General features: G+C 39.2%; 1 protein-coding gene across 1 annotated transcript in view; it reads left to right on the forward strand.

The window, feature by feature from the left end:
* Window positions 1–9,095, forward strand: part of NEK7 (NIMA related kinase 7) — a 142,273-nt gene extending 133,178 nt beyond the window's left edge. The window contains exon 10 of the mRNA XM_058668969.1: window positions 8,483–9,095. Coding sequence (XP_058524952.1) covers window positions 8,483–8,593 — 111 coding nt within the window. The 3' untranslated portion in view covers window positions 8,594–9,095. The remainder of the gene's footprint in view (window positions 1–8,482) is intronic.
* Window positions 9,096–12,775: the final 3,680 nt, after the last annotated feature.

The raw sequence follows: 12,775 nt of genomic DNA on the forward strand, positions 1-12,775 counted from the left end.
ATAGCTCATCACTACAGAAAACGTTGGTTCTTATTTTTATGTTTTATCAGAATTGCTCTTTGAAATATGAAGACACAATTAGTTTTAGAAACCAGAGGAACTCAAGTTATGCTAATTGAGTTTCAAAAAATGGTAGAAGAGCACCCCACCTCAGTACAGAGGTGACCATGGGGATACCCACATACCAAGAGAGAATTTCCTACCAACAGAATACTACAAAATGTAAAAATCTGGCCCCTGAAACTATACAGCTTCAGTTCACATCCCTTCCCAGCATTTCACTCCTTTTGTGACCTTACGAATGTATGTTCTTGGTCTGTAAAATTGTGTACAATGATAGTAAAAGCTTTTTTTTTTTTGTAATTTGGCTAGCATTTTTATTGTTTGCAACAGATGTATGATCAGAATACAAAATTTTTTTATATTTTTCTTTTTTTAAATTAATTTTTAATAATCTTACTTAGTTGATTAGGGAACAAAGTGTCAAGGGCTACAGGATGAAAGTGGGTAATACCATTGTTTCCACATCAATATCATTTTTCCCTGTATCTGGGGTCAGGGAAAAAAACAAAGGGAAAAGCCCCACGCAACCTCCCACCCATCCCAGATCCCCAACGGGAGGCGCGCTCTGAGGGTCCTGCTCATACAGTTTTGATAGTTCATCAGTTCTGGATTGCTGCCACTCTCTCAGTTCCAATGGCAATGAACCCTATTCAGAATCCACAGGCTTACAGTCTCTTCATGGTTGGGGTTCTAAGCTCAGCAGTTCAGTTGGAGGGATCTCCAAAGAAACTTCATCTGAGATGATCCCAGGCCTGATTCTTGCGCGAGTTTGCTAGTACAGAGTCCAACAGCGTCCGTCACACCAATCAGCTTATGCTCATGTTGGTCGTTGGGATTGCTGGGTTCGTTCTGTTTCCAGCCCTGCCTTTCTCGTGAACCAACGGGTGTTGTAGTCCAGTTCGATCCTGCCCACTTCGTACTAGGTCCTCACGCAAACCGGTCAGAGCTGCAGCCTGGTTGGGGCGACTCCCCATAACCCCCACCAGTTCTGCCCCCTACCCTGGTTCCCATGCTTGCCAGTATGCACTGCAGGCTTGTCAAGTCTGTCCCACATCCTGTTTAGCTCTCGCACGTGTCGATGGGCATTGAAGCCCAGCTCAACCCAACCAACCTACTATCCAGCCCACACACTTACTGGCAGGTGCCCTTCTGTACAGCCACCCCTGCCCCTGTCCTGGTGTTCGTGCTGTCCAATGAGAGTGGTAGCCCCGAAGGAGGTGCCCACCATTTCCCTTCTAGGCCACACTCACTCCCAGATTATGCACTCTCCAGGTAGTTCTGGCATTTGACTTGACAGAATTAGCTCCAAGTGCCAGCCTCTGCCAGCTGGTGATAGTAAAAGCTGGTAAGAACATTTAACAACTTAAATCATGTAGACATGTATATAGTGGTTCATAGATAATAGTACTCATGAGATGGTTTTCTGTCTGCACTGGTGATGGAACTGGCATTTATTTGCAGCTCCAGTGCTACAGAAAATGAATGAATGTTGACCTGAAGATGTTAGTAAGGTCCATGGCGCATCTAAGTCCTTGATGTTCCGCTTGATGAGTTCAGTGGCTGAGGAGAACACGTCTCTGAGTACTCAATCAAATTAACCTGTCAAGTGGGGTTATAAACAGAAACTGCTTGGAAAACCAACACATTTTCTCTTCCTCTGATTGCTCTTTCTTAGTATTATTCCTGGTTTAAAATAGCATGGGTTGTTTTATCCCCTTGTTCTTTATGCCTGGGGCACAAATAATTCTGCCATCTAAAGCTGATATAGCAACTTTGTTATTTAGTCTGAAAAGAGACTATTTGTAAGTCATGAATTTGCATTTTAATCAAATTATTACAAACATACAGGTTTTTTGAAACATAAAAGTGAGTGATTTGTTGTGATTTTTCCCCACCTTATTACATTAAAAGATCAAAAATTTTTTTCTCCATTTTAACAGGTGTATTTAAATTTATCCTTTGTAAGATTTTATTTTGGATAACAAAGAGTTAACAAATTTCAGAGAAAATTAAAGAATTCAATCTTCCTAAATCCCCCATTACCTCATTTACAACCATCATTTATATGTGAAGAAACAGACAGGTCTCTGTTTACTGGTTCACTCCCCAAATGCCCACAACAGCCAGGACTGAGATAAGTGAAAACTGGGACCCTAGCACCCAGTCTAGACCTCCTGTGTGGGTGACAGGGACCCAACCACTAAAGCTCTCACACGGAGCTATCATGGTGCCTCCTAGGATGAGAGTCAATAGGAGCAGACGGAGGACCCCTGTCCAGGTGTTCTAGTATGGAATGCCAGCATCCTGAGTGGTGTCTTCACTGCTGCAGCAGATGCCCGCACTGTACAATGGACCTTTCTTAAAAGGATGAGCTCGGGGTTCACATTGTGGCTCAGTGGGCTAAGCCATTGCCTGTACTGCTGGCATCCCACACAGGCACTGGTTAAAATCCTAGCTGTTCCTCTTCTAATCCAGCTTCTTGCTAACAGAAAGCAGTAGATGACCCAAATCCTTGGGCTTCTGCATCCGAATGGGAAACATGGCTGGAATTCCAGGCTCTGGGGCTTTGTGGCCATCTTTCAAATAAATCTTGAGAGAGAGAGGTGAAATAGCTTACAGCAAAATACATGGTATACCAGTTACTAAAACAAGAAATACAAGTACAAATTGAGAACCACAGAAAGAAGGAGTATGAATACCTGCCCTCGTGGACAAAAGAGAAGCTATGATTGAAATTCTCATTTAGTTTCCGCTGCCTTACTATCGGAGCATAAAGGAAAGCATAGTAAGCATAGTGTTTTTGCAGAGGTTTTCTTCTACCATATAATAGTGGAAATAGCTCGCACAAGAGTGGATAATGTGCCAGACAAATGCCTTCAACAACAATATGTAGCAGATGCCTAATGGATGTTTGATGAACACCAGAAGTAAGTAATTAAAACAGTTTTGGAAAGGTGATGTGGTGGTAGGATAAACCAGATGCCCCAAGTATACAGCCTTGTGGGGATCTAATTCTATCAAAGGAGAGAACTTAGATTATCCAAAGTTGTAAAGGTGAATTTTATTTCCTACAGGGTCTTCCCTTAATTGTAATTCTCTCAGCAAGAGGCGGTAAGGCTCACTGTGTGCATACTGTTTTATGTGCTCTTTGACACACACCAATATTCTGTTGTTCAGGTTATCTTAAGGGAAAACAATCAGCAGGTCAACACCTTTAATGAAAACTGAATCATCAGGTGGGAGTTGTACACTTGTCTCTACAGTAACCTCACTGTGATAGTTCCCAAGTCTGCAATGACCACCTCATAGCCGACAGTTCCTGTTAATGCCCAGTCACTGTGTCCTGCCTGGAGCTCAGATAAACCCTTAAAACAAGTGGCTTTGAAAATCAACCAGTTACAGCTCCTGCTAAATATTAGACGTGCAAAGTGTATATTTACAGCATAAAGCACTGAAAACTGAAAGACAAAGTACAAATAAACAGGTTCTCTGCAAAGACAGGAAGGAACAGCCTTGCAGAAAAATCAGCTAACTTGAATTTTACCCTAAGTTCCACTGTCAACTTTTTAATTGGTTTTGGATTTCTTCCTCCATAAACAAATTGCTGTGCTTTAAAAATTCTCTAAAAATATAGATTCCAAAATATTCAGTTTCATGTAAGTATAAAATATTTTTATAATCCAGTATTACATCTGCCCTTAATTAGACTAAATGAGTACGTATTTGAAGAGAACTACCCAACTCAACATTGTTTAATTTAAATCAACTACTACTAACTTGAGCTTCCTTCTTTAAAATCCAGCTGTGGGAGAGTCCACAGTTTTTTAATATGTACTGTTTATTTATCTAGATACACATACAATTAACCCCACTATTTGGAATTTGGATTTCTGCCCATATCTCAACCATCAAGCACCAGTATCTTCAAAATTCCTTCAAAAGTGTCCTCTTGCTGTCTCAAGGCTACCCTCCCTCCTTTTTGTGTTAACTGATGTCTATTCACAAGAAAACCCTCCTTTGGATATCCCTGGGGAAAATACCTAATAAACAAAATCGTTTGCCTGAAATTTTACAGGAACTTGATGTTGAGCAGTCTGCTGGCAGGGGTTTTTCTGTGCTCCATTTTGACTCTACAAACATTAAGATTATCTTTGTGTTTCAGACTTGGGGTACCACAGCCAGCCAGCCAGACGTTGCTCACTCAATTCCTTCAAGCCAGTGAGTTTTCAGTGCTCATCCAGTCACCACTCTGGCATACCACATCTTATAACAGTCAGTGAAATACAATCAAGTGTCAGAGGGCTTTAATAAAAGCATATAAAGCACACAGCAGAGGTGAGGCATACTGTGCAGCGAGTAGGTAGTGAAGAAAGGCTTTAGAAAAGAGATAGAAGGGCAGAGGGGAAGAGGCTTGAGGGAGGCAGGATAAAGAAAGGACCAGCATAAACAAAGAAAAAGACAACATCTTTTGTGAGTACAGAACTGCAAGCACTTCATTAGAGTTAGAAAGAAGAATGGTGCTGGAATAAAATGGAGGAAGTTTGTCACTAAATGTTTGAAACTAGAGGAGGGATAAGCAGGAGCCAACTTGAGGTCATTGTGTGCAATGCTGAGCTGCTTTCGTTTCCAGAAGCCAGTGATCTTTGAAATGCTTGGAGTTGACATACAGTCGCTTGGTGATTGCGTTGCACTTTTGAGGTGTCAACTTTGAGCTGTTCCAAGAAGGTGGCTTAGAAATTGTGAAAAGAACAAAAATTCAACAATCTAGAGACAGTGCAACTTGGTTATTGATAGGTAGGCATGTGGCAGGTGCTGCTTGGGTATGGGAGGGTACCAGGGCCAGGATAAGATGTGAAGTCTTACGTGTATTTTATATTTCTGGCTCGAGAAATTGGAGATGTCATCTGACACAGAAAGAATCAGTTAGATGAACAAGGAATAAGATCTCATTTGTGAACGTGTTTAATGTGAGTGTGGCCAGAGATGCTCATAAGGCAGTTAGAGGCAATAAATGCAGCCAGAGAGGCCTGGACTGAAGAGGTGTATCTGTGGCTCCTGCACTTTTGTGGCTAGTAAAGCCGCCAAGAAGTTAGACACGGGAGCAAATGCAGTTGTCGAGGATGAAGTGGCAGTGAAAAAGTTGAAGTGGGAAGGAGTAGAAGGGGTGCGAAGGGAGAAAGAAAGGACGTTTGAGAGACTGTCAAAAAGGAGAGGACTGGCAAGTTGAGATGCACTGGAGGTGATCTCAGTCAAAGCAAGTTTTTAGAAATAGCCTTTGTCTCTGTGAAGATTAAGACCCGGTAATGAGGAATCTTTGTAGGAGTGAAGCACCCAAGTGGATAGCATGGGCGCCCTGGGTGATGGCTGCAGTACATGGGACGGAGAAGAGCCATGTGCTTACACAGATGCGGAAGGATTGCAAAGGAGCGGTTCCTTCTGGGCTGCTGCCAGTAGTCTTTGACTTCATCTCATACAGCTTTTGGGATGTGTATCTGTTATGAACTGCAAAGTGACAAAGTTCCCTCACACTCCTTTGTCCTATCTGTCTTTTCTCACTAGTTTGTAAGCTGTAGAAGGCCAAGTGCCTTCAGTAGTCATCGTTGCTTTGTCTTTACCATCTGGTGAAGTTTTTAGTGCGTAATACTCTATGAAAATGTTTTGCCTGAACATATGAATGAAAATGGAAGAAGCAAAAGGCAAGAAGGAAGGAGAGTCAGATAGCAAGCTGTGTCCTCACTTCTTTTTTTTGTGTGTGTGTTTTTTACTATTGTTATTTTCCATGATCCAGTTTTGTAGGAATATGAATTCCTCCCTCCACTTCATTCATACCACATGCCCCCATATTATTGCAGCAGTATAGTCCTTCACAGTTACAAATCCAACAGTCTACTATTTAAGTGGATCACGACAGTGTAAGGCCAAGATATTTTTAACTCTTTCATTGGAGGTCCTCCTTTTCGTTTGTGAGTAGAGATGCTTACTGCAATATATCTTCTCATCTGAACTGTAAGTCTTCCTTTAGGGCAATTCTGTCTCACCCTGGGTCATCAACTGCTCCCTCATAGTGTCTCCAATAGAGTAAATCCTCTGGAAATAGTGGTGTGACAACCGAATCACTGCCATATAACTTAGTTTTCTAAAGTGTTCTTTTTAGAGCTTATTGCTTATTATAGTTTGAGAAATCATGTTAACCATTTGATTACAAGGTATAGTGAGGCATTAACAACCTGCATTTCAAAGATCTGATCTTATATAATGGCAACTACTAATACTTCTTCTGAAAGAGGAAAATCTGAATGCCAAAGTAAGCTTCCTGTTTGGGGCCAGTTGGACCAAACACATGGGGTGGGAAAAGCAAACACTGTGTCAGTGTCTAACATACTTTCTGATCTGCGTCAGCTATTGTTGCTAATAAAGCCCATCCAAAAAGAGTTAGAAGAAGCAGCTGTTCCCTGGTGCTGTGTTTTCCTTATTCTTCATCTTTCTCCCTGTTTACTATCTCTAGATCTCCTCTTTGAAGAGCTGAAGAATCACCGTATTCTTCAGCTAACATCATTCTTTCTCTAATCTTGACATTAAAAAAAGCTGGCCAAGAGAAATTCAATGTCAGTCATTTTAAATCAGTGCAATGGAATGCCCTCCCTATTCTGAAATATAATACAAACAAAACAAGGCTTCTGAATGAGCCTGAAGGAACTGTCAGAGTTGCTTGTATTCTGGCGAAGCATACTTTTGTACCACAATAATCCTTTCTTGCCATCCGCTCTGCTTCCCGATATTGTGATCTCTACACAAAACACCTGGTAGTTAGGTGACCTGTTACAACACATTTTGTATTTAAATATAACTTGAATACATAGGTCCCTTTTCAGCTGTTTCCTGTATTATGCATAAATGATTGTTTTTGTCTCTTTAATAGCAAGTAAAATGCTGACTTCCAGATTAGGGTTCTCTTAGATCCATCATAGCATAATGTCTTTCATATTGCTATACATCTTAATGGTTTTAAATAGTAATTACAGCTTTTTAGTAAAGAAAATAAATTGTAATCTTTGGGCCCTTTTAGTAGGTGTAATATTGAATTTCTAGATTTGGCTAAAATTGTGTCATTACATTTAATTCTTCTAGAATTATACATTTTAAGGAACTGGAGCTAGAAGATTCCCCATAGATCATCTGCTGCTTAGATCCTCCGCTGCAGCTTCCATGTGTTGTGTAACACTGACTCAACTCAGGGCGCAGGGCTGCACAATACCTTTGCCAAAACTGGTTCCTGCTCCACTAAAAGCCCCATCTCCAGCCTGGCACCTCCTCACACGCTTCTTACTTGAGACCAACATTGCTCACAGGCATCTGCCCTCTCATAGTGCTAGTACCAGATCAGTCCACACACTGGTTTTCAACATCTGTTTCTATTTCAAAATTGTGTAGAAATTGAGGAAGATGAAGCAGTACAACAGTTTCCTAATCTTCTGTGTTGATACTCCAGCAAGAGTTAACACAAATTTTCAGAATGTCTAAATATCAAAGATGAGTTTACAAGGCAGGAAAGACTCAGGTGTTCCTCCCTGGAAGGTCATGGACAATATGAAACCCCATGGCTGCGAAAGTCACAGCAACTAGAATGGGGAGCAAAATCCCACATTCTGCTGCTTAGTGGCCCTGGAATTTATGAGAGGGTATTTTAGTGTATTGGAATGTAGGTTTTTTCCTGTTATGTAAATCCCAACTATTCTGTAAAGTGGGGACATTTAAATACTGTTTCACATAGTTGAGGGAATGTTTTTATAGCCTTTAACTTACTGTAATTTAATAATCTTAGCTTCAAGGTATGGTTTTTTCTAAGTGTTTATATATATTTATATAAAATGATTCACAGTAGTCCTCTTGACTGTACAAAACTTTAAATCAAAGTTCATGTACTGAATTCTAGGTCTGGGTACAAAGTACTTGAAAAAATGGGTATTAAAAGTAGTGTTGGGGGGAAAAATAAAATTTATGCATAGTCTTTCAGGCACAAAAATTTCAAGAGTTTTCTGCAGATTCCTTGTACAAATGGGTTTCAAAAAATATACATGCTTCAGTTCTGCTTCCCACCAACTTTTTGAAGTAAAGTTGTATCTGCTCAGTTAACTTTAGCACGAAGTTAAAAACTACTATCTTCAGTAATTGCAATCATCAGATATATCAGATCCATCTTAAATCCAAGGATTATATAAAATGCTTATTTCACATTAGTACTCTCCCTTGAATATGCTCCTTAAAGCATTTAACTGGTTGTAAGGTCATTGACAGTCTATATTTCTAGGAGAAGAATGGTCAGGAAATGTATTTTCTTTGTGAACATGCAGCTATTCACAGTTGATTCTTTTTGAGTAATGGAAAATCTTGAAGTATGTTGCATTTTCTTTCTTTGCAGCTGCGACAGCTGGTTAACATGTGCATCAACCCGGACCCTGAGAAGCGGCCAGACATCACCTACGTCTATGACGTAGCGAAGAGGATGCATGCGTGCACTGCCAGCAGCTAAGCAAGCGCAGTGTCACGATGAACATAACCAAAATAATTTAAAGTATTTTGTGCAGACTATACCTCCCCATTTTTGTCTCTGTGTTAGGATTAATATTTCAGAGCTGTGTGCATTAAATCCTTAACCAGTTTCCGTGTAAGCTTCCAAATCGCTTGCTTGTAAACCCCAAATGTCTTTGAAATAATTGAATCGCATGTTAGGAGAGTGAATGAAACACGATGGGTTTTGATGGCTATTATTATTATTATTATTAAGAATTATTTGGTGTTTTCTGCTGATAAATTGTGTTTCAGTAGACTGCCAGTGCCAATATTGAAGGTGCAGTTTGGCACACGTTAGGATAGACTTGAAGCCTGAGGAAAATTATCTTAGCACATGGCTTGTTTGCTTTTCATCATTTATGGACATTGAGGTGAGCACATTGTGAAATTTTGTGACTGCTTTGTCAAAATTTGAAGTATGTATTTTAGTTTTAGCAGTGTAGCATTCAAATATAATGTAGACAAAAACATTTAAAATACTTAGCTTATACATTCAAAGTGCAGTTTTTAAATGTGAAGATTTAGAGACAAAATGTGAGTCAGACACTGAAGAGTCTTTGCTTTGTTTCAGCAGACTTTATAGTTTCTTTGTATTAAAATGGTATAAATGAATTCATTTAAAACATGGTTAAGGATTTGGCTGTGATAGTAATTTTTAAAGTTGCACATTGCTCAAAGCTTTTGTGTTTTCATTATTTGTACATTTGAAAAATATTCTTTGAGTAATCTTGCAGTACTATATTTCAGTTTCTTTATAAATTTAAATGCATTTTAACTCATAATTGTACACTATAATGTATGCATGTTTTTATTCATAGATTGTATTGAAGTTCTGGTGGGTCCCCTTCATAAATTTTTTATATTCAAGTTACTTTATTTATATTGTATGTACATTTTAACCCATTATATTTTCAGAAAATCTGCAACATTGATATCTTTGAAAAAGTACTCGGTGTACCAACACTTCTTATGGATTTAACTTTTTAAACTTTTAGAAAGTTGGGCCACCTTGTGTACATCTGCTTTTTGTCTTGAGAGAGAAGAAGAAAGAATGTGTGTTACACTGTACCTGTGAATGTTGATACAGTTTTGATTCCTTGGCAAGGCTGTAATTTTAGAATGTTTGAAGAAGTGTACAGTGACTGTTACTGCAGTCAGAACAGCCTTGAGATGAGCATTTCTGTTGAGAAGCTTTTGAGCGAAGAGCTGTACTCGTGCGTGAAGATGGTAGAGATGGTAGCATTTCATTTAGTTGAAGGAACTGGGCAGAGCTGAGTGAGGCTGTGGTGAAGATATGTTAACCCCGAGAGCCTTCAAGTTAGCTATGACTGGCTCCCCGAGGCTGCCTGGCAGTCACAGCAGAGGGCCACAGCCACCACCCTAGTCCTCCAAAGGAGTATCCTGCCAGCATGAAAACCTCACCGTCAGAGAATGCCTGCCTCCAGCCCCTATAACTGCTGGACTCGCTAGCTCTCACAGTCATTGGCTTACACTGATAGGAATTCAAGTCATTTATAAACTTTAAAAATATAAAAACAGAAAACAAAAATGGAGTCTTGCTTATCACCGTTAATTGTATCTGGTTGATCCTTCCAGGAGGTCTTGTTGTATCCTCCCCTAGGCTGGTGGCCGGGCATCCACAGATGTCAGTGTAGCCCAGGGCACGCAGGAAGCCATTTCTGTTGACCGTTAGCATTGCGTCCACTGTAGTGTTATATGTCTGTCTGAGATGAAATGGTTCTCGGGGTGCAACAGGTACTTTTTTTTAAACACGTGGATCTAAAATTCATTAGCTTAACCCCCAAGGTGACTTTTAGGTAAAGATCTGAGCTTCTCTTCTCAGTAGCTGTTATCAGCTAGAAGGAAATCACTGGGAAGAATTACATAATCAGAGAAACCCATCATTATTTTCTGTGTGTAGAAACTTTTTGAGATTTCTCAAATCTAAGTGTTCATGTTTTTTCTGCTGAAACCACTGTATAAAACCAATTTGAAGGGATCCTACTTAAAGAATTATGAGGATGATTAAAGTTCTGATTTTTATGATCATCTGTAAAATGTTTTCTGTGTTTATCAGTAAATTTTATATTAAGTTACGTGTTTGAATTAATTTGAGAAGCAATAATAGAAGCTATATCTGGTTCTGAACCTCATGCAGACATCGGTACTAGTTACCCAGGGCTGAGCGTGGGGTAACCTTGTGTTGGGTGCTGAGGCTCAGGAGTGATGGATCGAAGGTCCATGCATGCATCCAGAGCTCAGCAAGGTGCAATGATGGTAAATCTAGTTAGACATGCCAGTCATTTCCTGAATGCTTTCCCATTCTCCATAGTATCTATTACAAAACACCTTGCTTGTACCCATATACTCAAGGTGTTGCTGTTAACATTTACTATATTTATTTTAGCCAAAATGTTATTCACTTTAAATGTCTGTTCTTTAAAATGAATGTATTATGTTTATAACCCACAAACGCATAACTACCCTATGCCTCATATTTCAATAGTACTGTAATATGGATTTCTTTTGTGAAATACTTTTATTTTATTATGCTTTAAATACACATACAAAAGATCGTCATTAGCTTTGAAAATTGTACTATATGGTAATATAAAAGCAAAAATAAAAAATGAGTAAGTTTATGTGTATCTGATTTTTTGCCCCTTTACAATGAATCATAACACTTTCTTAATTTTGCCATTTCAGCGAAGCCCAAGAATGGAGACAGCAGAAGTTGAAACAGTTTTGATAGCTTCCAAGAATCGTCGTGGGCTTTTTTTTTTTTAAATATGCATTAAATTAAAGGCTATCTTCACATATTCCTTTTCCATTGGCACCTCACTTGGTCTTTTATTGAGTAGAGTTTTCTGCTAAGGAATATTTATCTTTTCACTTTAAACCTTTATAGTTTGAGATTTGCACAATAGGTTCAGTCCTGTTACCACCCACAGCCAGTGCCTTTTAAATGAAAGTTTTTTGAACATTAGTAAACTTTAGGCACAAAATAGTATCTATCACTGTAAATTTTACTTGAAGATGTTTTTGTTTATGGGAAATATCTCTGTTTGGCCTGTAAGTTTGTAAGTATTAGCAAGTGCAGCTGTAGGACCTACTGAATTAGTGCAGCTGCTTTTTATGCAAAATGATATTGCTAAAGAACTGAAATCCTTGAGTTAATCAAAGGACTTGAAGCTGTTGCACATTTTTTTTCAGATTTATTCATTTTTTTTCTTTTAATTATTTATTATTTTTACTTCATTAATTACATTGTATTATGTGACACAGTTACATAGGTACTTGGGTTCTCCGCACCCCTCCCCAAACCCTCCCACCATGGTGGATTCCTCCACGTTGTTGCATAACCACAGCTCAAGTTCAGTTGAGATTCCCCCATTGCAAGCATATACCAAACATAGAGTCCAGCATCTTATTGTCCAGTCAAGTTCAACGGCTTCTTAGGTACACCCTCTCTGGTCTGAAGACAGAGCCAGCAGAGTATCATCCCAGTCAATTGAAAGCTCCAACATACCATCAGCAAAAATTTACATCATTATGGAATTAATTGACACAGTAATGAGTAACCAATATGTTAAAAGTAAATGCGAGTTCCTAGCCACCTTCTGTGACCACCTCACCTACACTTCAATTTTAGTTTATACACAACATATAACATTCATAACATAACTTGTTATACATAACATCATATCATCTTAAATTAAGGCAAACATGTGGTATTTAACCTTTTGGGATTGGCTCATTTCCCTTAGCATTATGGTTTCCAGTTGGGCCCATTTGGCCACAAAGAACTACATTTTGTTTTTTTTAATAGCTGAGTAGTATTCCATGGAGTAGATGAACCATAGCTTTCTTATCCAATCCTCTGTTGATGGGCATTTTGGTTGCTTCCATGTTTTTGCAATTACTGATTGTGCTGCTATCAGCATAGGAGTACATCTTGGTTTCTCATAAAACAAGTGTTCTGGATATATTCCTAGGAGTGCTATTGCTGGATCATACGGTATGTTGATTTTGAGTTGTTTGAATATTCTCCATACTGATTTCCATAGAGGCTGTACCAACCTGCAGCCCCACCAGCAGTGGAGTAGGGTTCCCTTTTCCCCACAACCTCGCCAACAAGTGT

Source organism: Ochotona princeps, chromosome 10, assembly GCF_030435755.1.
Source record: "Ochotona princeps isolate mOchPri1 chromosome 10, mOchPri1.hap1, whole genome shotgun sequence".
In the NCBI taxonomy this organism is placed as follows: domain Eukaryota; kingdom Metazoa; phylum Chordata; class Mammalia; order Lagomorpha; family Ochotonidae; genus Ochotona; species Ochotona princeps.